The following is a 25,967-nucleotide window of genomic DNA, read 5'->3' as shown; positions in this document are numbered from 1 at the left end:
CAGCCTAAGACTCGCGACTGGGGAAGACCTAGAAAGACGAGGACACCTGCAATGGACGAGGCAATTCTTCGTGCAGTTGACGATAACCCTAATGTCAGCGTCAGAGAAGTTGCTGCTGTACAAGGTAACGTTGACCACGTCATTGTAAGGAGAGTGGTACGGGAGAACCAGTTGTTTCCGTACCATGTACAGCGTGTACAGGCGCTATCAGCAGCTGATTGGCCTCCACGGGTACACTTCTGCGAATGGTTCATCCAACAATATGTCAATCCTCATTTCAGTGCAAATGTTCTCTTTACGGATGAGGCTTCATTCCAACGTGATCAAATTGTAAATTTTCACAATCAACATGTGTGGGCTGACGAGAATTCGCACGCAATTGTGCAGTCACGTCATCAACAATATTTTCTGTGAACTTTTGGGCAGGCATTGTTGGTGATGTTTTGTTTGGGCCCCATGTTCTTCCACCTACGCTCAATGGAGCACGTTATCATGATTTCATACGGGATACTCTACCTGTGCTGTTAGAACATGTGCCTGTACAAGTACGACATAACATGTGCTTCATGCACGATGTAGCTCCTGCAAGTTTCAGCCGAAGTGTTCGTACGCTTCTCAACAAAAGATTCTTTGACTGATGGATTGGTAGAGGCGGACCAAGTCCATGGCCTCCACGCTTTCCTGACCTCAACCCTCTTGTCTTTCATTTATGGGGGCATTTGAAAGCTCTTGTCTACGCAACCCCGGTACCAAATGTAGAGACTCTTCGTGCTCGTATTGTGGACGACTGTGATACAATACGCCATTCTCCAGGGCTGCATCAGCATATCAGGGATCCCATGCGACGGAGGGTGGATGCATGTATCCTCGCTAACGGAGGACATTTTGAACATTTCCTGTAACAAAGTGTTTGAAGTCACGCTGGTACGTTCTGTTGTCCATGATTAATGTGATTTGAAGAGAAGTAATAAAATGAGCTCTAACATGGAAAGTAAGCGTTTCCGGACACATGTCCACATAACATATTTTCTTTCTTTGTGTGTGACGAATGTTTCCTGAAAGTTTGGCCGTACCTTTTTGTAACATCCTGTATAAGTATCGACCGAATTCCCATAAACCTGCCCACAGCGAAAGCAGTCCACTGCCTCTCGACCATGATGGAATAGGATCATCTCCACCAATCTATTGCTGTCCAACGGAGTACAATTACACTGTAAGCACACACCGAAACCCGTGGGTCCCTTATACCAAAATACTCTGAAAATATCCCTGAACATCATCCAAAGTTTTATCTGTGGAGTTCATATTAACCAGCATATGCAGGGTGTCCCAGGAGGAATAGTCAGTATTCAGGTATAGGACAGAAAAATCGTTTGAAGCAAAACATTTCATATGGACATAGCCCTACTCCGAATGGTTTCCCAAACAGAACACATTTAATGGACATTGTTACTTATTTTCTGTATTATATTGTCGAGTTTACACATGTACTACAGTCAGTAAACATTACAACATGCGTTTTATAAAGTATTAATGAAAAATACGTATGTTTAACACATTCATCTGTAAGCGTTATCGTATATGTCAAACTGCAGCTGTTGTGCAGTTCACAATAAATGTTCGAATATCCTACTGTCAACTTCGATGCATTGGGCACTTGCGGTGGGGTGGGGTCGGTCGTCTCCATTCTCACTTTCTATAATCTAAGTCCACCTACCTCGATATGCCACTTTCCGACGTCCCTTCGCTGTGTAGCAGTAGATGCGTGCTAGGCAGTGTAAAGCAGCGTTGATGAAATCACTACCTAATACCTACCACACAGAGGCCGTGTAACTCGAGTTGAAAGTCAGTTCCTAGAAGTACATTTTTAAACAAATCGGGCGTTCGGAGGATGCAGTCTACTTGCAGAAAGCATTTAAAATTAGATTGAATTTGCTTTTTATTCATATGGAAAGTCCGTATTTACTATGGTAATACTCTATCATTCAAAGTTCATTGTCTGTACAACATAGTTAACTCGAAAAGCAGCCAGAATTTTTGCAAGTCAGAACCGACTACTTTTCACGTTCTAACAGTCACAGACCCACAACTATTAGCGAGTTGAACATTCGGTTGTTTCAGTGGTCTTCTCCGAAAGAAGTGCTCGCCTAAGTATTCCGTACAGAGCGCGAAACATGCCACGCGGAATTGTTACTACGACCAGAAAGTTCACACGCTCATAACTTTCCAACTATTTAATTTAGAAACACCAAACTTTCATTAAAATATTCGTAACTCCAGTCGCTTCAGTCCCGATACGTACTAAACGAAATTAACTCACTAGTTCTTCATCTTACACATTATTTTTATGGTGCTATCTAACATGGTATTATCCGTAGGGAAGCGACTATCTCGATCTATTCTACTCACTGCCCACTCCCCTATATTCGCGCGGGAACAGCTTAATTCCAAATGGCTGTTGATCTAAACGACCAATCAGAATGTTCCTTCCAGATCATTCTTGCGCCATGTCTTGTCATATCCAGTCAATAATTTGATAGTAATTAAAGTTATTAAAACTAGAGTTTAATCGAAATAAGTGAGGTACGATTTTTTTCTCCAAATTGATAAATAAACTAATTCTGTCTCTAACTTTCATTCTGGCTGCTTTTCTACAAAAGCAAGCTCACACCGACGTACGTCATCTGAATCATGTTTGTACCATAACTTTCCCACGGTCTATATGCACAAGGTTTTATGAAAAATGACATATTAAGTTTTAACATATTTCCTACATACTCTCTCTCAATCATTCCTTTGCACTCACACAACAAAATATAATCAAATAATAATTTTGACCGATTTTTGTATTATTTTTTGCACAGTGGCTAAAGTGTTTAAAAAGGAAATTCTTATTAATTGATTTTATACACTGGAAATTTTGTAATGGCTTCAAATGATAATGCAAGTCAATCTGTATTTGTTCCTAACATGGTTTTAGAAAAACAAGCATTGGTTTTAGGACTTTTAGGTAATTTTCTTTGTCTCCGGCACTATAATAAACAAAATCTGATATTTTGACAGCATCATTCCATTAATAACAAAAGGCTGTGTACTAAATTTGAATAAAATCGGGTAAGAAGTAATATGGATTATTTAGATTCGTAGAGGATATGAGACTGACTGTTACGCTATGCAGTTCTCCCGGCAGGCAGCGTCAGCTGCGTTGTGAGTAAAACGACAACAAACATAACCATCCTGTAGTCACCCTACCAAATGGCTGCGTGCCTTACTGCTACGAATGTCATCTCGTAATAACTTGCTACCTTACACACTCTCGGGAAAACAGGTGGTGTCGCTTGGTGTGAGTGCATTGCACGTTCCCTAACGAGGGTGCAGTGACCATGGTGCGACCAAGCAGTTCATCTCGCATATTCACCTTTCCTTTGTACACCTCGGACTTCATCCAACCTCATAAACAAACATCTAATGGCATAAGGTCTGGCGACCTTCGTGGCTAGTTAATTGTACTACCAGGACCACCCAGCGATTATGGTAAGTGTGGTTGAGATGTTCCTTCACACGTCTGGTAAAATGTAGGGAGGCTCCGTTATGTTGCATATACACTGCAGTCAACATGGCCAAAGGAATGTCCTCAAGGTGTTCAACAAGTGAATTTTCTAAAAAATGCAAGAATTCTGCCCCGTAAATCGTTCTACTAAAATGACTGGACCTATCAACATGGTACCGATTATGTCGCACCAAAACACTGATCGAAAAACGAAATTCGTTTCCACTGTAGCGTGTGTATTTTCCTGCGACTATAGATGATAATTACGTGTGTTGTTGATTTTATTCCGTGTAAGCATGACTTCATGAATGAATAGCATCAATAGAAGCAAATGAAGAAATCATTTAAGCAGTGACAGTATTCAAGTCGTGCTGCAATGTCGCCAACGTGAAGATTGTGGACACGCTGTATGTGAAATGGGTACAATTTTTTCGCATGTAATGTTCACTACACACATGTTTATCGGGTACTCAAACGCAGATAAAATCGTCGTTTTCTGGTAGTATAACTATGCTGCACCATTTCAACAATGTTTTGCTGTTCCAGCAAAGGTTGTTGAACAACATGTTGAAAACATAAACGAGAACCTTGAAGAATACCTGTTTCACTCAATGTGCCGACAACTCTGGTAAAAGTACTTCGATCAAGAATTCAGCGTGTCGGGAAGCTCTGGTGGCACTTTTCTACAGCAACAGGAGCTCTACCATCGCAGAAGCCGTAAAAATCCACCATATCTGTGTATTCTTCATTACTGTAGATGTTTGGCATTTTACCCAGCCCGTGAACAAACACGTTTAACCGACGCTTCTTTTTGATGCTTTCTCAGTCCCTTGAAATCCTTCACTCACGACAGACCATGAACAAATTGGCGCTGAGCGGACTAGTTTCATGACAGAAAGACATCCTGAGCAAAGAGGTTGATTGCAACGTGGTAGGTTGGGCTAAAATAAAACGTCGAAGACTTTAGATAAGGTAAGACACATGACGTGCGCCACTAGCCCAAATGCAAATTTACGTTGAGTGTGTTCTGCCTCAGAAATACTTGGTATAGGGCGTACGTCCATTTGAAGTTTTATGCTTCAAACTAGTGTTCTTGTCATATCCCTAACACCGACCATACCGCATGGGACACCCTGTAAAGTCATATTCTGCTGAACGCTGAGAATTCTCAATATCTGAATGTAGCACTGTAGGTACACAATACAAAATTTTCGAAACACTGACACCGTGTCAAGGAGCCAAATTCCGGTTGTTAAGTGAGCTGCTGATTTGCATCTCTTCTGTATCAGGTCACATGCTTTGTAGTCCATTAGTGGTCTTACTGCAGAACCTTGTAATCCGTAAGTAGAAACTGCCATCACCATTTGCAGCTTGCATTCGATCGCTGTCTGCTCCGTTGTGTTTCGGCCTTTGTGTCAGTTCTTTACTTCAGTGTGGAGTATTGAATGACTGTCTCTTGTCTTGACTGTTACCCCGTCTTTCTGAAAGAAGTGTTGATTGCCAAGTAAAAATTGTTTCTGCAAGTGTGCAGCGTAATGGGACATCCTGCTCCAAGATAAGTGTACGACTTAAGCGCTTTATCAGTGCACTGCTTACACAAATACGAGAAATAGATAAGAACTTCATGCGGTACGTGAATTTACCGCTTTGCCGAAGTCATCCAGGGAACTGTTAGTTATGACTCTAATTTTTACTGTGACACCGTCCGAGAAAAACTATACCAGAGTCAAAATGTGCTACGATTTTAACGTTCACCGGTACATGGGACCAAATAATAATTCTTAGTCTTCTCCACAGAAGATCGATATTGTTTATAGTACAATATTTCCAATGTTTCACAAAAAGCTGGTTGTGTTCATTAGCAGAAAATGGTTCTTCCATTTGATAAAGGCGCAGAAGCGCATGTGGGGTACTTTCTGGTACCGGTTTTGAGTCTGGCAGACGGACTGTACTAATTTTAACGAAAATATTGCATTCCCCTTCCACTGACTTATTGCCTGTATTTAAATTTGTATCATGTGTTTGTATTCCTGTTCCATATTTAATTTCATGTCGCGTGTCATATCGTACTGTTGTTGTGATTGTAGCTTTTGACGAAAAGTGGTATCACGTAGTGTTCCCGAATTTAAACAAATATTTTTTGTAACATTTTATCACCTTAAAGACGTGATTACTATTTGTATAAAGAAAATATTTCTTTTATAGTAAGTTGGTTGACAGCCGTCAGACACACAGTTAATAAAAGCTCATTAGCTGACGCGTCTAGGCGACACTATACATTTTGTATTGCCATATGGTGGAAAAATGTCTTTTTGTTCTGCACTCTGCAAAGCTGTGTCGCGAATGTTTGTTTCAGATACATCTTGAAACGCCATATCTACGTGCAGCATTCACTCCTGGATAGGTATAGTACAGTGTGTGCCAGCTGATTTCAGTCAAAGCACAGTGCTATAGCTATCCACTACTATGTTTGTCAAATATTTTTGTATCCCAGTTGGTGTAGATATTTCATGATGGATAAAGTCCTAAACGCGACACCTGAGCAATAAAGTCATTCTTTGCCCAGTATTTGACTTTTACCTTTGCGACCCAGTCAGGCTGAATGCAGGATTACTAATCGTTGTAATAATGGTCGCCTACCTCCTCCACGACAGTTATATTACAATAAGATTACCTGATGGTAAAACAGTGTTAGCCGGAAATGAACAGGAATTGCTTTTTTACTAAATGTAATGGGACATGTGCTAGCTGTCGTTTAAGATATGTACGTAAGAAAGAAGAAAGCGTCAGAGCTGGACATACAGGAGGACTAAATGACAGACTCAGGAAGGAGAAGATGTAAGATACACATTTTTATTAGTGGGAAGCAGAATAGATCAACATGATAGGTACACGTAAGGCATAGTTGCAACGACAAAGCCAAAAGGGCGTTTATAAAAAGTAGTAGCAGCTAATCTCTAATAATGTAAAATTAGTGCCCAGTTTTGAATGTTTTAAAGTTAATCTGAAATCCGCAAACTAACCTTCGAAACGAACTACAACCGGCACAAAGCTTAGGAAACTACTTGACACGGACGCGACTGTACTTGTAATCATTTTAGGTTGTAGAAAAATTTCCTCTACCATCACATTAAAAGATTATTTTTTCGTCATATGACCAATTTCGGGTTTGTGCTCATCCTCAGATGTTTCTACATTCACTTACATATTTATATTGCTGGAAATCAATAAAGATGAAGCATCATTATTATTATACATGACGATAGTATCTGATCCCGAAAGAACAGTTACCGTAAGATGACCATGCAGCTTTGCTAGAAATGAAACGATAATTAAATGGACACCCTAGCTGCAAACAGGCGTTGATATACTTCATTGGGGACATGTTGAAAATGCGTGCACCAACCGGGACCCGAAATCTCCGGCTTACATGTCAGACGCTCTATCCATCTGAGCCACCGAGGGCACAGAGGATAGCGCGACTTCGAGGACTTATCCCTTGCACGCTCCCCGTGAGACCCACATTCCCAACATGTCCACACCACTACATTCGTAGATGGGCAAACATCTCTTAGGCGCACTACGAATGTAGTGGTGTGGACATGTTGGGAATGTGGGGTCTCACAGGGAGCGTGCAAGGGATAAGTCCCTGCAGTGGCCTCCTCTGTGCCCTCGGTGGCTCAGATGGATAGAGCTTCTGCCATATAAGCAGGAGATCCCGGGTTCGAGTCCCGGTCGGTGCACACATTTTCAACATGTCCCTAATGAAGTATATCAACGCCTGTTTGCAGCTAGTGTGTCCATTTAATTATCGTTTCATCATTGTTATGATTATGCTGTGGTGACAGTGTTTCCACTTAGTTGCACACTTGTTATTATTTTCACATCCATATTTCAGTTTTATAAAGTTTGGTTGAATGTAAAAACTGTCACCTCAGCAGCGTAATTATAATAATGATGCTTCATCTTTATTGATCTCCAGCAATATAAACACGTACGTCAATGTATAAACACCTGAGGATGGGCACAATCCCGAAACCGGTCGTGTGACGAATAAATAATATTTTATTGTGAGTGGTAGCGGAAATTTTTCGACACCCTATAAAGGAACAGTCACGGAGTTCGACAGCCTCCACTATGGATAAAATTCACAGGTAATCAATTTGTTCCGAAATTAAACAAATTAGGTTACAATTCATTTCTCGTCTTAAGGAATTTTTGATGGTAGAGTTGCGAGTCTGTTAAGGTGGACAGTGTGTATTAGGCATTACTAAGATTTTTTTTATATGTTGACACTAACATGAGACGGGATTTTACGTTAAGTAATTGCACGTTTTCCTATTCGGAATTAAAAACATCAATACCACCTTTTAGTGGCTGGGAAATACTGAAGTAATAACACTAAAAACACAAAGTTCTCGATTTATATCGTGTCATTCATGCTATTACATGATAGCTTCCTGGAGCATGAGCTTCGATTCAGTTGTCAAATGGTTGCATTCGCGGCTATTTGTCGTAGACTGCAACTATATATAAAGTCAGAGAGGTACGATTAAACAAACACCCATGCACACGCCGCTTTTATAAAATCTCTTTGGCAAGATCCACTACTGTTTCATCTGTAGGCTCATAAATTTCCGAAGCCCGAGTCTTCGCGATAGACGTCACGTATTGATGAAGAGTGAGCCCAAATTTGTTACACTGCCTTTCACGACACAAGTTTTGCTCACGGAAGTATAGTAGAGTTCCCGTAATACCACGGAGGTGGAATTTACTTGGATTTCTGGGAGCGGCTACGATGTCGTATGTGCAGCACAGCATTCAGGATGTGCGGGAGGCGCTCTCTGGTGAGCGGGTCTCTTGGCTGACGGTGGATGAGCACAGAGGCCGGGGCAGCCACCCCTGCCGCTGGGACAAATCCCCGGCGCGCTGCATCCGCAGCGGTGACTACTGGCTCTACATGCAGCTCCAGCCCGACGTGTCCAAACTCGACGCCATCGATTCGACAGGTGAGCACGCGTTGCACTAAAAGCACTCGTTGCGGAAACTGGAAACTGCCAAAAATCGAGCTCCCCAGTCCACTGAGCAGGAACAGAGCGAGGACAGAAATCAGCTGTAGATTAGGGAGACAGATCTGGAACCCATCGTCTGCCCTCTGTAGGCACGACAGGCGACGTGGAGCGAATTTAGAGACGTGGGTCGTTTATGTTGATGATGTAGACGTAGATTTATTTATTTATGATGCACGAGAGGGTAATTTCCAAGAATGATTGCCGATCGAAGTGGTGGTGTCCAAACGATACATGTCGAACGTGCGATCGAATTCGATCATGCGACACCGGTGGCGGGCGTTGTGATCGTCATTTTTATCTGTCTTCCGTCGTTCCCTTACTTGCTCTAAATTACATACCTCCGCCAATTGTTTATGAGTTGCTAGGGAATCCCAGACGATTTATGTCGTTAGTGAGTGGGATGTCTGCTGTCTTCGACGGATTCTCTCACAAGGAAATATCTAATTCCATGTTTATTCAGCATATAAAATTGTTTGACTTTTTGTCGCAAATATGGAGTACTACCGGACGAGGAAAGAAGGGACTGTGTAGACTGTGGTGGCGTGAAGTGTGTAAAACTTCGTAAGAACAGTTTCGTTGCTGAAATACCCTTACAATTTCATTGCGGACGAACGATTATAAGGAAGAAAGCATGGTTCGACTCTTCCAAATTATCCATCCAGATCAGCGTAATGGACTTTAACATGACAACACAGACGACGAGAAAGGTAAGTCGTCTCCTTTGCAATTACAAGTATTTTTAACGCTCTTCTTTCGTCATTGCTCTAGTGACGACCGTAAACATACAACGCCTGCCAACGGAGTCGCATGATCGATTTGCGATCGCACGTACGATATGTATCGTTTGTACCTCAGTGGCTTCGATAGGCAATCATTCATGGAAATTACCGATTTGTCTGTGGTTGTGTTAGTAACTGGTTTAAACTATGTTGTCTGAAAACTATGCTGTTTACTCCAAATATGTCGTGATTTATGAGGGTGTGATTAGGGTGGAACTGAGAGCACAGATTAAACTGTTGTTAGAGAAACTAGTAGCTATTATATTTATATTCCTGATCTCTCAAATATACGGTTTGTGTGTTTGTGTATGTGTGTGTGTGTGTGTGTGTGTGTGTGTGTGTGTGTGTGTGTGTGTGTGTGTGTGTTTTCTGTGTTTTGTGGCCAGCCTTGCTTAATTTGGAACTTTCTATGGTTCGTAAGACTGTCTTTAAGTTTGTTTAATCTCCTTGAAATGATGGTTTTCACATTTGTTTTTGGTTAGTTTCATTTCAGGGACCGGGAATTTATCGTTCTGCGTTTTAGCTATAAGGGGCGGGTTAAGCGAAGTATTAAGAGTCTAATTGTACGTTTTTTTGTATTTTTTGTTCCGTTTATTCTGGATGAAATCGTGAGTGCCATTTTTCGATTATCATTTGTGGGGAGGTGTCTGGTATCTCTGCCTTCATTTGAGCTATGAGGCGAAGGGTATTATTCGAGTCCAGTTTTGTATTTTTTGTACATTTTCGTTCCGTTTATTCCAGATGAATTAGCGTGTTCTGTTTTTCGATGTCTTGGTTGCTCTGGACGCGCCCAAAACCCTGCAATCCCGCGGTTGTCCCGTTAATTTCATTTCCTTTACTTATTGAAATATTTGCGTTTTTTTACATTTGTTTATGAACATCATGGTCTGTCTTGTCGCCATTTTGAATAACGTATCTGAGTATTATTAAATGTTATTATTCAATGTTGTCTGTGGTTGTCTTAGTAACTAAGGTAAATGATCGTCTTTACGCGTAATATGACGTCAGTGGTCAACGCAGACGCCGCGTGGGGTAGCGGTGCGGTCTTAGGCGCCTTGCCACGGTTCGCGCGGTTTCCCCCTATCGGAGGTTCGAGTCCTCCCTGGGCGTGTGTGTTGTCCTTAGCGTAAGTTAGTTTAAGTCAGATTAAGTAGTGTGGAAGCCTAGGGACCGATGACCTCAGCAGTTTGGTCCCGTAGGAACTCACCACAAATTTCCAATTTCAAAGCAGACGCGTGGAATTGAGCCTTACTCTATTCCCAAAAATGGTAGAAAAAGTCATACAAAATCAAAATGACACAAATCACAAGAACCTTAAAGTCAAATTTTTTATGTATTTTTATCTTGTCATAGATGCAGACGGCAGATCGTTCATCAGAAAGAGATCATAAAGCGCATTCTGATGTAATGTGGTATTTATAGGCATAGATGTAAAAGACCCAAATAATTTAAGTAACGGAACAAGGAGAGTTTTCTGGCCAGGTATAAGTTATTAACGGTGACTTAAAATGCGTTATAGCGACACCACCCCACCGATTTCTGCTGAGGTGAACAGGTTCGCATCGGATATTAAACCAGATTTGAATCGCATATTTTTAGACGGGCATCAGTCTGTAATTTAGTGATTTTGAGTTTGCTATTGCTTCAGATGCTACGTTTTTAACTGCCAATAAATGGGTATCACTCTGTCATAGTTCCATGTACAGAATACTGAAAAACAATATTATTATAAGGGCATCAGTCAATGACTCATGCATCACAGTATTGTTCACAAGAAAACAATATTCTGCATTTATTTTGACTGCTGTGCATTGTTACCGTTTTTGGCTCCTACGTACATAATAATTTATCAACCAATCGTGGCAGCCTACACACGTCCCGACCAACTGTAGAGCCACCCTGTTCCTGTCGCTGGTTCCGAATTCTTTCCAGTAAATTCACTGCATCGGTACTGAAATGTAGAACTGTACATGTTTTGTTGTTATAATCAAGATAATGTTAATGTTATCATAGAAAGCAGTGTCCGAGTTTAGTATTTTCCACACGCCTTCTTTTAAACGATATCAGGTTCCAGCTATTAATTACATTACGAAAATATAACATTACAATGTCAATCTTCTGTCTGCCAATCACTTTTGTTTTCTAAATTAAAGGCTACAGTGTGCTGAAACAGTGCAGTTTCATTTACATCACCGTATATTTATGTGGAAAATACGCAGTTTTTGGATATTTTGTCCTACACATTTCGTGTGTATGTCTTTGAATAACTGCACTACGAACATTAACATTTAGGCCTAATGTATAATCTTCTTGTCAGGGGCTATGGAATACTGTTCAGAAGGTCATCCCGTTAAAGAAAGTTTTTTCGTTACAATAATTTCTCTACAGATTTTCTCAAAATACCAGTCTGCTGTAATGACGAAGGATACACCGACACTGCATCCCTTTGTCGACTGATAACCTAGGTACAGTTATGTAGCGCATCTTTATAAATATTTGACTGGCTAGAAAATATATGACTGAAATAACCTACTGGCATATATTTAACCACGAGTTTCAGTAGTAAAGGGAGTATCTTCGGATGTATCACAAGTAAATGTGATAGGACCCCAGATGTTGTCGATGCACATAACGCAAGGATTTTTGTGAGATTAGAGCACCAGCATATTATGTGACTTCTTAGACTTTTCCGACGGATCTCTATCAAATACATTTCTCGGGTTTGGCGCCGGGTAACATTTTGCAAGTCCCACAACACTTCCTCGAAATAACTGTTCGACATCTTCAGGTGCTGCAAGGCGCGAGTGGGGATAACCGCGTGTCGGTGTTGCAATTTTGTAAGGCCGAGAACAAGAATTATGCATGCGTGTGGCGGCGCTCACATTAAGATGGAAGCGACCCCTCTAGTACCCTCTACCGTGAGTCGAAGGGGAGCCTTCCGCGCTTGCGAAGTGGGCAGTGATTGTGCCGCCTCACGCTCCTCTTCTTAAAAGCTGAATTAAACTCTCTGCGGCGCTCTACGTTGGGTCATAACTCGGAGGATCTTGTTTCTCCTGCTTGCATTTAATGGCAGCCAATGCTGGATTTCTGGCAGTGCTTAGTTGAAATTCCATATCTTTTTTAATAAGATTGTGTTTTTAAGGAGGCCATAAATACCTGTACAGCAGACAATCTTTACAACAGAGATGCGGGATTTCAACTATACACTGCCTGTAATCCAGCTCTGGTTACCATTAAATTAAAGCACGTCGGCAACGATGCGAGCTTCAGCACTGAAACTCTTAACTTCCAGTTTAAGATGAAGTTCTAACACTTTCTGAGTTACCTTCAGCCTTCTTCCGTGGTTTTATGTCTGATCCATACGTGTGGCTGCCATTATTTGTAGCAAATTTAGTTTATCCTAGTGCTGTTACTTAACTAAGTAGCTGTTTTTTCTTATTGGTTTTTATGGTCCTGTACATCAATCGGTAAAAATTATGTTGCCACTGTCTGTCTAACATTTCTAAGGAACGGTTAGAGGTATCGAGTTGAAATTTGTCACATACTAAGCTCTACGGTTTCTTAGCGGTTTAAAAAAATGTAAGCTTCTGAGTCAATGCACTTAAACGATATGCCCATTCGCAAACACATCGACACTTCCCATTGATCTAAAACCACAAAATTAGGCAAGAAGCAAAATGTCACTGTACAAATTAAGAAAAAGTCCGGAAATTGTTAATTTGTAAAATATCACATAAAAAAATATGCTTTAGCCATGTGTACTCCTTCTCTATGTCTGTCCGTCTAAAACAACTTTTTCTTAACGACGGGTCCAGGTTGTTGTTTTGTGGTCTTCAGTCTTGAGACGGGTTTGATGCAGCTCTCCATGCTACTCTATCTTGTGCAAGCTTCTTCATCACCCAGTACCTACTGCAGCCTACATCCTTCTGAATCTGCTTAATGTATTCATCTCTTGGTCTCCCTCTACGATTTTTACCCTCCACGCTGCCCTCCAATGCTAAATTTGTGATCCCTCGATGTCCTACCAACCGGTCCCTTCTTCTTGTCAAGTTGTGCCACAAACTCCTATTCATCCCAATTTTATTCAATACCTCCTCATTAGTTATGTGATCTACCCATCTAATCTTCAGCATTCTTCAGTAGCACCACATTTCGAAAGCTTCTATTCTCTTCTTGTCTAAACTATTTATCGTCCACGTTTCACTTCCATACATGGCTACACTCCATACACTTAAATCTATACTCGATGTTAACAAATTTCTCTTCTTCAGAAACGCTTTCCTTGCCATTGCCAGTCTACATTTTATATCCTCTCTAATTCGACAATCATCAGTTATTTGTAGTACGTAAAAATACATGAATGTTATAGTTGGACCGCTTTTTTCGGCTTGTGCTAGATGTCACTGTAATAGAATTTTATCTTGTGCATCTCCTCCTATCTCACTGAATAGTAACTTCCCAGAAATTCTCAAAAAATTATGGTTTGTGTTATATTACAATTAATGTTAGCACTCTAAAACAAAATACGTCAAAATGTTAAGTCATTACATGTATTGCATTTGAGTAAAACGCATATTTTTGACTTCATTTCAATATACAGAGACCCTTCGTTGTTCCAAACCCTTAAAGAGGCTGAGATATCTTGTTTGTGTGTTGAATTAGTTAAAGAAAAATATGAGAAATGCTCTGAGCCAGAAAACTTATATTAAAAGTGTTATTACTTATTCAGTACTTTTCAATATCAATTGTATACTGGATGTTTCCGTAAGAGAGTGCAGGAATGTAATAGAACGTAGAGAATGCGCCACTGAACAGTTTGAGGTAGGGAACCTGGAGTCGGAGAAGCCAGCTTAAGGAGAAACTTGTCTACCGCTTTGTCTAGCATAACTGTTTTCCAGCTTATTTACAACTAACTACGTACAAGTTTACACGTATTGTATTATTTATTTAAGTGTACATACTTTATCTCCTGCAAGGAAACAAGGAGGACGAGCCTGATTACCAGAAAGTTATGATGCAGGTTTTGTTTACTTTACTTGTCCATAAGGTGGCTCTGTTTATCATATTTGCATCGTCCTGTGCTTTGAATCAACGACAGACCCACTGATTATTCAGCGCTTCTCAGAGACATTCAGTACAGTACGATGGACTGGAAGGGGAGATCCTATTCCACGGCCTGCGAGATCACCTGACTTGAATCCCCTTGATGGTTTCCTATGGGAATATCTAAAGTCATTTCTATATGAGATACGGAGATGGAATTAGTTGCCAGAATTGTAACTGCCTATGATGTGATTCGAAACCCTCCAGCGATATTTGTCATGGAGCGTCAAAATCTTGTTCACTGATGTCATGCCTGCATTGAGTATATGGCCTCAGATTCAGCACGTTTTCTAAGATACAGAACAAATGGTACGTTCACTGTGTCAGAGAAGGTATTTGCAGTTAACTAAAACAAATAAAAAGTACACAGTAATGTGATTTTATTCGCAACAATGTGATTTTATCTCCTTAAGCTGCCTTCTCCAACCTCAAGTCCCTTACCTCAAATTCTTCAGTGAAGCAACCTCTACGTCCTATTAAATTTTTGCATCCTCTTACGGAAACACCCTGATAGCATGCTACCATGGTGACTGAGAGATAATTAAGCGTAATGATCTTCTTCAGCTATAGAGAGAATTTCCCTCATTTTCTTCAGTAAGTATTAGGGTTAATAAGATACCAGTGATTGTATTTGTGAACACGCTTTCAAGTGCATTGATCGCCCTGCAAGGAGAAATTAGTGACAAAAAGTTGTCAGAGGCTAATAATGTAACATCACAGGGCGGGTTCTTCAGAACCTGCTGCAAAAAGACCAAGTTATATTGCTCTCAAAAGTTCCACTTTCAATATTCGACAGTTTTCCTCTAGAGGAGAGTCTTTAAATGGGATTCGAAGACAATAGGCACTTCACACATTTTAACGGACTACAGGAAGTAGCATGTGTTTCCGCGGGTGGTACAGTCTATAGGTAGGCCACATGGAGCTACAGTTTAAAAGTCTTGTTGGTTTAAGTAATTACTGAGTTTTGAAGCCTCAGGACAGCATGAAAGTAACAGTTTTGATAGTGATTTTATTACTCCCGAGTTGTGACACTACAACTGCTACTTTTACGGGAATAGCACGGATGGATGATCACGTCATCACGTCTCATCGAAGACGAGGTACGTTCCACTGCAGCTCCCGTAACCGCCAAACGTTCCACTGTCAGTTACTCATGGTCCGTCAGTCTCTCTCTCTCTCTCTCTCTCTCTCTCTCTCTCTCTGTCTCTCACACACACACACCACATTATCTAATTTTTCTGCACACTAGTAAATTTGTATTAATTCAGTTATCTGGATAGTGTGTACCGGAATTGTTCTTTCGTTTATGTGTGATTATTTACGCTCTCATTGCCATCTTTTCAGTGCTGTTAGTAGCCAATCGGGCTATATCATTGTACAGTCCGCGGCTCGTGGTCTTGAGGTAGCGTTCTCGCTTCTCGCGCACGGGGTTCGATTCCTGTCGGCGACAGGGACTTTCTGTACCTCGAGACGACTGGGTGTTGTGTGTCTTTCATCATCATTTCATCCTCATTCACTCGCAAGTCGCCGTGGTGGCGTTAAAGAACTTGTGGAGCGGCGGCCGAACCGCCACGCGGGGGTCTCCCGGCCACCAACGCCATACGCTCGTCATTATTATTGTCTGTACATGTGAAGTTTATAATAAAGAGCTGCTATTTTATCCAAGTACGGCTCTCACCTAAGTACTCTGTGTAAAGCATCCTTTCTGTTTTATATTTTTACGTGTCTCTCTAACCACGTCAAATGTGATTCAGCAGAAAGACCCTACCAGTAGGAAAATAAATCAGGCACTTGGGTGGATCATGGTTCTGACAGGAAATTTTCGTACTGGTTACCAGGGGCAGGGAAAGATGCTTAACCGCCTGAGCAGACCATTTTTACACCAGCTCCTCACAATACAACTAATGAAATTTAATTTCTGTTTTTATAATTATTTGTTAGTTTGTGGGCATACTGGGGTTGGGTTGCGTTGATTTGAGGGAGAAGACCAAACTGCGAGGTCATCTGTCTCATCGGTTTCGGGAAGGATGGGAAAGGAAGTCGGCCGTGCCCTTTCAAAGGAACCATCCCGGCATTTGCCTGAAGCGATTTAGGGAAGTCACTGAAAACATAAATCAGGATGGCCGGACGCGGGGGATTGAACCGTCGTCCTCCCGAACGCGAGTCGAGCGTGCTAACCACTGCGCCACCTTTCTTTTTTTTTTTTTTTTAATCTCATTTTGATCGTTTTCGTTCGTTGTATTTGCTCTGTGCGGACGTCGCGAGACATCCGTTTATGTTCGTTGTTGCTCGATTAACTCAGTTTTTTTTTATTACAGAGGGCAGCTAACCCTCTGACCGAACACGCTGAGCTACCGTGCCGGCGACCTTGGTGGGTAAGCATACTGGGCTGCTGCGCCAACACCAGTGCGTACCAGAGCTCTCACTGTGTTATCAATTCCGCTGCGTAAAGCATTGGGCTTGCAAGTTCTCAAGTGTGAAACTTTTCCATGTACAAGAAATTTCGCCTTTTCCAAGAAAACACGTAACTCTCGCCCTAATTATAACCAAGAACAGATTTTTGACATGCTGAGGTATAGGGTAGGAAATACAGTTTACTGGGCCCTGATCAAGATCCTTGAGTCACGTAGCCTGAGCAGAAAATCGAAGGTGACTGTCTATAGAACAGTCATAAAGCCGGTGGTAATGTATAGCTTAGAAACATGGACACTGACTATAGCAGAAGGAGAGCTCTTGAGGAGATGGGAGAGGAAAATATTAAGAAAGATTTTTGGAGCCCTGTACGAGGTGGAGCAATGGAGGGGAAGGAGAAACAAGGAATTGGAAGAACTGTATAGAAATCCTGACTTGGTGACTGAAATTAAGTGCAACAGATTGAGATGGATGGGCCATGTAGAGTGAATATCGGAGGATCGAGTTCTCAAAAAGGTTTACACAGGAAAGACAGGTCGTAAAAGAAGAAGAGGTAGACCCCAGGCCGGCCGCGGTGGCAGAGCGGTTCTAGGCGCTTCAGCCCGGAACCGCGCGACTGCTACGGTCGCAGGTTCGAATCCTGCCTTGGGCATGGATGTGTGTGATGTCTTTAGATTAGTTACATTTAAGTAGTTCTAAGTTCTAGAAGACTAATGACCTCCAATGTTAAACCCAATGTGCTCAGAGCCATTTGAACCATTTTGGAGACCCCGGAAACGATGGCTGGAGGATGTGGAAAATGATTTGAGAAATATAGAAGTCAGGAGATGGAGGAAACAAACAGAAAATCGTCAGCATTGGGCTGTGATCATCACAGAGGCCAAGGCCATACAAGGACTGTAGTGCCAAGGAGTAAGTAAGTAAGTAAGTAGATACCATAGACGTACGAGGGGGCATCCAAAAGAAACTGCAGTAATTTGTTGGTGGGCAAAGCTTTTGCAGTACCGCATTTTGCAGCTAGAAGCGCAAAGAGAGAGCGAACATTTTAGAGGCAGTGGACCGATTGCCGTCGGTGAAGTTCAGGACTAATTGCCGCGAAATTTATAGTGACAACTGTTTTATGTGATTGTTGTTTTTGCAATGGCTGATTTTTGCAAGCAGAGTGTGACGGTGAATTTCTGCTTTTTGCTCGGAAAAAGTACAACAAAACCTCTTGAAATGTTAGAAACGGCATACAAGGACGTTGCTAAGGGGAAAACTCTAGTGCCTGGGTGGTTTTCCCATTTCAAAAATGGTGAAATTTCAATTATGACAAACCTCATTCCTGTCGTCCTTCCACTGCCTGATCAGATTAAAATGTCGAAAAATATTCATGCAACCATCAATGAAGGTCGACGATGGACCATTGGAGAAACTGTGGAGTTGTTGGGAGCGACTTGGAGTTCAATGGAGCAATTTGTGACAGAAGATTTGAAAATGAAAAGGGTGGCTGCCAATTGCGGGCCACGATTACTGACTGCTGAACAAAAACAAGTTCGCGTAAAATCATGCTGTGCTTTAAACGAAGAGTCCTAAAATGATACAAATTTTTCTTCAAAATTTTTTGCAGCTGACGAAACTTGGTGCAGTGCTTGCGATCCTGAATCAAACCAACAATCAAGCCAGTGGAAGACTTCAAGTTCGCCTCGCCCCAAGAAAGCTCGTCAGGGAAATCAAACGTTAAGGCAATGCTATTTTTTTTTTATGTAGGAGAAATCGTCCATTCAGAGTTCGTTCCGCTGGGTGAGACAGTTAAGCTGGCTTTCTACTTGGAAGTTTTGAAAAGACCGTGCAACTGTGTGCTTCGGAAAAGGCCTCATTCATGGGAGTCAGGTGACTGGCTTTTCCTTTATGACGATGCCCCTGCTCACACAGCCGTGTCTATACGACAATTCTTGACCAAAAATGACATGAATTCTGTTCCTCAAACCCCATACTCAGCCAACCTTATCCCGTGCGACTTTTTTTGTTTCCTAGTATGAAAAGAGAGATAAAAGGAAAGCATTTTGGTTATGGTGCTTGAGACAAAGAATAAAACGCTGTCAAGCATCATAAAAGATGAATTTAAACAATGACTTGAAATATGGACTAAAAGATTAGACAAATGTATTAGTGCAAGAGAGGAGTACTTTGAAGCGAACATTTGTGCTTAAAATGTGAATAAAGAATTTTAAAAAAAGGTAGGTTTCTTTTGCGTACTCCTTTCTGGAAAAGTATATATTATTTTATATTATGTGTGTAGTGGATGAAGACTTTGAAGTAGTTTCCTATAGTCACGCAAAAGGAAGAATATCTGTGAAGTGAGCTTTCATATGTGCAGAACATATTTTTTGCCGCCAACTTGCATTGCCTCCAAAGTCACGTGACTACAGTAGGACTTACGGTTTGCCAGTGAGAGCCCTGCAAGTACTGAGTGTCTTAACATTGTTATTACAAACAGATCCCGGTCATGACCATCGTGGTTTTTGTACCCGTGAATCATAGGCATGTTAACAACGTGAATTTGGTGTGTGAAACAAACTTGGCTTAAGCTCTGAAGAGATAAACATAAGGGCATTTCTTTTGTTTGCGAGAAGTGAAGCGTCACAGCTGAGATGGCGCTTTTTTTGTTGCTATACGGTAAGAAATGCCATTTTTACGCTTGCACTGCACTTTATCGTATTGACGAGACTCTGTTTTAATATATAATGCTGCGATGGCTTTGCGAAAAAGCTTCCTATTTCGCCAAAGTAAGAAACGCCTCGAAAACTTGTAATTTGAAGCTACGACATTCAGAACAGTATCGATTTATCACACTTTGAAATATTTTTTGGACGAAATTCTTCAGTTACTCCTTTCTGTTACAATCATTTTAATCTTTGATCATCCTTAGGGAAACAAAAATGTTAATAATATTTATAGCACATAATCAGTGTCTTTATCACATGTAATCTAGTAGTAGTACAGTGACTACTTTAGAATAAGAGAAATGTTTGGCGATCTGCATAATCCGGAAAAAATGACTCTGATTCTCATACACAAATCTTACATGCAGGTGAAAACTACTCGAAGTGTGTATAAATGTAATGGACTAACTGACAGCACATCCCCAAATTTATCTAGTACTTGTTTCGTAAGTACATTGCTAAGCAGTCGCATAAATAAGTCCTACGGCATTAGCTCTTTATTACACTGGATATTTCAGTACAGAAAGCACCTCTTATTAGAATTTCAGTCATGACTAGAACTTTATGGTACTCCTATATGAACCATTTGAACCATTCTTTGGCCCATTTTCATTTGCTTCCGTAACAGTAACAACTGAAGAGCGTATTACCAAAGCGCCTCTTCTCCAAGAAACGAAAATTTTAAGGAAACACAATTTTTAAATTATCTACTTGATTTCCGTCTGAATCCTGGTTCTTGACATATAGCGACACTTTTATGCTCTAAACAGAGGCGTAAAGAAGGCAAAAATTTTGGTGCTTTATAAGTAATGGACTTTGGGTTTTGGTGTTAAGCCACATTGCACTGAAATGAGAGATTTTTTCCTTTATTTTATTATTAAAAACAAGTACAATTTTATCTGTTTAACACCAAAAATTAAATCTTATATACTTAATCTGAAGCACTGTTTAAACAGCTGGATGTAGGTAAAAATATTTAGTTAGGCTTAAAATAACGAAGAGAAGTAGTAACATCCTTATAAAGTATTTAATAAAGCATTATCCTATGGGAGCAATACTCTCTAGGACTGAAAAAAACCATTTTGAAATAAAATGCCGATCAGCTATCCCTAATTTATTTAAAAGTTCAATCATATCATCAAACCTTTTCCGTCTGAGTTTTGTGTCGTGGGGTTCCTCATTAATTTGAGAAAGAGGCCATTTTTGCCTCCGTTTAACATTGTCGGTTCACATATTGCACGTAAATAAGAAAATACACTATCAGATAAAAAGTATCCAGTTAGTGACATTCCACTCTTTGCCCAAAAGACGGCCTGAACTCTGCCGAGGATACTTCAGTGAGGTATACATCGAGTATAGATTTAAGTGTCAGGAAGTCGTTTCTGAAAGTATTTGTATGGAGTGTAGCCATATATGGAAGTGAAACGTGGACGATAAATAGTTTAGACAAGAAGAGAATAGAAGCTTTCGAAATGTGGTGCTACAGAAGAATGCTGAAGATTATATGGGTAGATCACATAACTAATGAGGAGGTATTGAATAACATTGGGATGAAGAGGAGTTTGTGGCACAACTTGACAAGAAGAAGGGACCGGTTGGTAGGACATCAAGGGATCACATCCATTTCAGGAATGCTACAGATGCTGATTTATAACAGGATTCGTCGTCGTGCTCATACAAACAAACATCGTCTCTGAACTGTCCTCTACAGTATACACTGCTGTAAAGTGTGTTGATACCCTACCGGATTGAACACTGTGTTAAGCGTAATAACGGAACGACACCCTAACCACGAAATAGACCCCCATACCATAGCACACCTCCTTCACTGTTTTCACTAGACGTGAGGGCATTCGCTGTACCCAAACACTACACTTCCACTGAAGGGCCTAAGGGTATAGCATGATTCATCACTCCAAAGCATGTGTTTGCAGTCATCGACTCTTTACACCACCTCAGGCTTAACTTAGCATTGGTTCAAAAATGGTTCAAATGGCTCTGAGCATTATGAGACTTAACATCTAAGGTCATCAGTCCCCTAGAACTTAGAACTACTTAAACCTAACTAACCTAAGGACATCACACACATACATGCCCGAGGCAGGATTCGAACCTGCAACCGTAGCACTCGCGCGGTTCGGGACTGAAGCACCTAGAACCGCTCGACCACAGCGGCCGACTTAGCTTAGCATTGACTACAGATATGGATGGCTTATGAGGAGCCGCCGAACCACTGTACCCCACTCTTTTTAACTCCCTGCGCGCAGTCATTGCTCTAGTTGGACTGCTAGTAGCAGTTTGGAACTCATGAGTGTTTCTTTCCTTTAATTTCAAGCGATTTTTTACAACAACCTTCTACATTGCTCCACGGTTCCTGTCCGTTAATACACGAGATCTGCTTGGCTTTGTTTTAGGTTGGTCATTCCTTCACATGTCCACTTCCCATTCACACCCCCAACAGTGATCTTGGGCAGCTTTAGAATGGTTGAAATTCTCTATGTTATCTGCTACTCAACTGCCACCCAATGACTAGTTCATGTTCGAAGTCACTCGTCTCTCCTGCCCCACCCAATCTGCTATTGCTGCTTCTCTACTGACAACGCAGAATTCCCTACCCTTTATTATACTGGCAAATCCGCCTCTCATGCCATCTGGTCGTCAACTCCCATTACTTATGAGTGTGCGGATACTTTTGATTCAATAGTGTATTCTTTGCAATACACTAAATTCGAACCTTCTGCCGTCGAGCAGTGTGTCAGCAGTGCGCAAGTAACAACAAGTGGCTTATTTAGCGTTCGTATAAGTGTTGTAGTCAAGTTGAAAATTTGTTTGAGTGTTCTTAGCGCACTCGTTTAGTTAAATCCGCCAAATCATTGTGTAGTTTCGTATTTAGCAGAGGCAGATTTGCATTTTAATATCTGTCACGTGTAAAGTTGCGTAATCGTCTGTCATTTGTTTAATTCTTTCAGTCTTTGTACGTTACTAACAGTACAGTTGGCCTTCTGCCACCAAGCAGGGTGTCAGTAGTGCGCAAGGAGCAGCATTACTGCATCTACTAGGCAGTCTTGTATTTTAATAACCGTTTAAATTTTGTGTCGAATTGTTTGTGCTCTCTGTATATTAGTTCAGACGTTCTTAGCACAACAGTAATTAGCATGGATAGGGACTGCGACTGCTGTGTTCGGATGCAGGCTGTGTTGCCATTCCTTCGCTCCCAGCTTCAGGCAGTGTTGGCTTCGGTCACACAGCTTGAGGCTGTTGCCAATGGGCATCACTGTGGGGGTCCGGATGGGGGGTTTGTCAAGAACGGCCAGCCCGTCCCACACATCCCCTGATCAGACTACAGCTCTGGCTGCACTAGGTAGTGCACACATTGAGGCTGACCCCTCAATTGTGGTAGAGTGGGAGGTCATCTTGAGCTGTGGCAGGGGGCGAAAGACATTCCGGAGGGCTGAAAGGAAGGCCTATCCAGTTTGTCTGACAAACCAGTTTAAGGCTCTGTCTCCAGCTGATACTGATCTCCAGCTGGACATGGCTACTTGTCCTGTTCCAGAGGTTGCTCCTCAGCCTGCAAGATCCGGGCGGTCGGTCGCAGAGGGTGGGCTTCCTGGTAGCTGGGAGCTCCAACGTCAGCCACGTAATGGGGCCCCTTAGGGATATGACTGCAAGGGAGGGGAAGAAAACCAATATGGACTCTGTTTGCATACAAGGGGGGGGGGGGGGGGAGAATCCTTCCAGATGCGATGAAGGGTACAGGGTGCACCCATCTGCAGGTGGTCACTCATGTCGGCACCAATGATGTGTGTCACTATGGATTGGAGGAAATCCTCTCTGGCTTCCAGCTGCTATCTGATTTGGTGAAGACTGCCAGTCTCGCTAGTGGGATGAAAACAGAACTCACCATCTGCAGCATCGTCGACAGGACTGACTGCAGACCTTTGGTACAGAGCCGAGTGGAGGGTCTGAGTCAGAGAGTGAGACAGTTCTGCGACCGTGTGGGTTGCAGATTCCTGGACTTGCGCCATAGGGTGGTGGGGTTTCGGTTTCCGCTGGATAGGTCAGGAGTCCACTACACGCAGCAAGCGGCTACACCGGTAGCAGGTAGCAGGTTTTGTGGTGTGGACTGGGCGGTTTTTTAGGTTAGATGGCCTCGGGCAAGTACAGAAAGGGCAACAGCCTCAAAGGGTGCAGGGAAAAGTCAGGACATGCGGGGAGCAAGCAGCAATCGGTACTGTAATTGTAAACTGTCAAAGCTGCGTTGGTAAAGTATCAGAGCTTCAAGTGCTGATAGAAAGCACCAAAGCTGAAATCGTTAAAGGTACGGAAAGCTGGCTCAAGCCAGAGATAAATTCTGCCGAAATTTTTGCAAAAGCACAGACGGTGTTTAGAAAGGATAGATTGCATGCAACCGGTGGTGGCGTGTTTGTCGTTGTTAGTAGTAGTTTATCCTGTAGTGAAGTAGAAGTGCTTAGTTCCTGTGAATTATTATGGGTGGCGATTACACTCCACAACCGAGCTAGGTTAATAATTGGCTTCTTTTACCGACCTAACGACTCAGTATTAATGGCAGAACAACTGAGAGAAAATCTGGAATACATTTCGCATAAATTTCCTCAGCATGTTATAGTCTTAGGTGGAGATTTCAATTTACCAGATATAGACTGGGACACTCAGATGTTTAGGAAGGGTGGTAGGGACAGAGCATCGAGTGACATTATACTGACTGCACTATCCGAAAATTACCTCGAACAATTAAACAGAGAACTGACTCGTGGAGATAACATCTTGGGCCGACTGATAACAAACAGACCAGAACTTTTCGACTCTGTAAGCGCAGAACCCCCCCCCCCCCATGAACCATGGACCTTACCGTTGGTGGGGAGGCTTCCGTGCCTCAGCGATACAGATGGCCGTACCGTAGGTGCAACCACAACGGAGGGGTATCTGTTGAGAGGCCAGACAAACGTGTGGTTCCTGAAGAGGGGCAGCAGCCTTTTCAGTAGTTGCAGGGGCAACAGTCTGGATGATTGACTGATCTGGCCTTGCAACATTAACCAAAACGGCCTTGCTGTGCTGGTACTACGAACGGCTGAAAGCAAGGGGAAACTACAGCCGTAATTTTTCCCGAGGACATGCAGCATTACTGTATGATTAAATGATGATGGCATCCTCTTAGGTAAAATATTCTGGAGGTAAAATAGTCCCCCATTCGGATCTCCGGGCGGGGACTACTCAGGAGGATGTCGTTATCAGGAGAAAGAAAACTGGCGTTCTACGGATCGGAGTGTGGAATGTCACATCCCTTAATCGGGCAGGTAGGTTAGAAAATTTAAAAAGGGAAATGGATAGGTTAAAGTTAGATATAGTGGGAATTAGTAAAGTTCGGTGGCAGGAGGAACAAGACTTCTGGTCAGGTGACTACAGGGTTATAAACACAAAATCAAATAGGCGTAATGCAGGTGTAGGTTTAATAATGAACAGGAAAATAGGAATGCGGGTAAGCTACTACAAACAGCATAGTGAACGCATTATTGTGGCCAAGATAGATACGAAGCCCACACCTACTACAGTAGTACAGGTTTATATGCCAACTAGCTCTGCAGATGATGAAGAAATTCAAGAAATGTACGATGAAATAAAAGAAATTGTTCAGATAGTGAAGGGAGACGAAAATTTAATAGTAATAGGTGACTGGAATTCGAGTGTAGGAAAAGGGAGAGAAGGAAACATAGTAGGTGAATATGGATTGGGGCTAAGAAATGAAAGAGGAAGCCGCCTAGTAGAATTTTGCACAGAGCACAACTTAATCATAGCTAACACTTGGTTTAAGAATCATGAAAGAAGGTTGTATACGTGGAAGAACCCTGGAGATACTAAAAGGTATCAAATAGATTATATAATGGTAAGACAGAGATTTAGGAACCAGGTTTTAAGTTGTAAGACATTTCCAGGGGCAGATGTGGACTCGGACCACAATCTATTGGTTATGACCTGTAGATTAAAACTGAAGAAACTGCAAAAATGTGGGAAATTAAGGAGATGGAACCTGGATAAACTGAAAAAACCAGACGTTGTACAGAGTTTCAGGGAGAGCATAAGGGGACAATTGACAGAAATAGGGGAAAGAAATACAGTAGAAGAAGAAAAGGTAGCTCTGAGGGATGAAGTAGTGAAGGCAGCAGAGGATAAAGTAGGTAAAAAGACAAGGGCTGCTAGAAATCCTTGGGTTACAGAAGAAATATTGAATTTAATTGATGAAAGGAGAAAATATAAAAATGCAGTAAATGAAGCAGGCAAAAAGGAATACAGACGTCTCAAAAATGAGATCGACAGGAAGTGCAAAATG

At 41.8% G+C, this 25,967-nt stretch overlaps 1 protein-coding gene across 1 annotated transcript in view; it reads left to right on the top strand.

The window, feature by feature from the left end:
• Positions 1-8,156: 8,156 nt before the first annotated feature.
• The window catches only part of LOC126310605 (uncharacterized), a 78,447-nt gene continuing 60,636 nt past the window's right edge, over positions 8,157-25,967 (top strand). The window contains exon 1 of the mRNA XM_049992113.1: positions 8,157-8,559. Coding sequence (XP_049848070.1) covers positions 8,349-8,559 — 211 coding nt within the window. The 5' untranslated portion in view covers positions 8,157-8,348. The remainder of the gene's footprint in view (positions 8,560-25,967) is intronic.

The sequence above is a fragment of the Schistocerca gregaria genome, chromosome 1 (genome assembly GCF_023897955.1).
Source record: "Schistocerca gregaria isolate iqSchGreg1 chromosome 1, iqSchGreg1.2, whole genome shotgun sequence".
Taxonomy (NCBI): Eukaryota; Metazoa; Arthropoda; class Insecta; order Orthoptera; family Acrididae; genus Schistocerca; species Schistocerca gregaria.
This window is presented reverse-complemented; position numbering and strand designations above follow the sequence as displayed.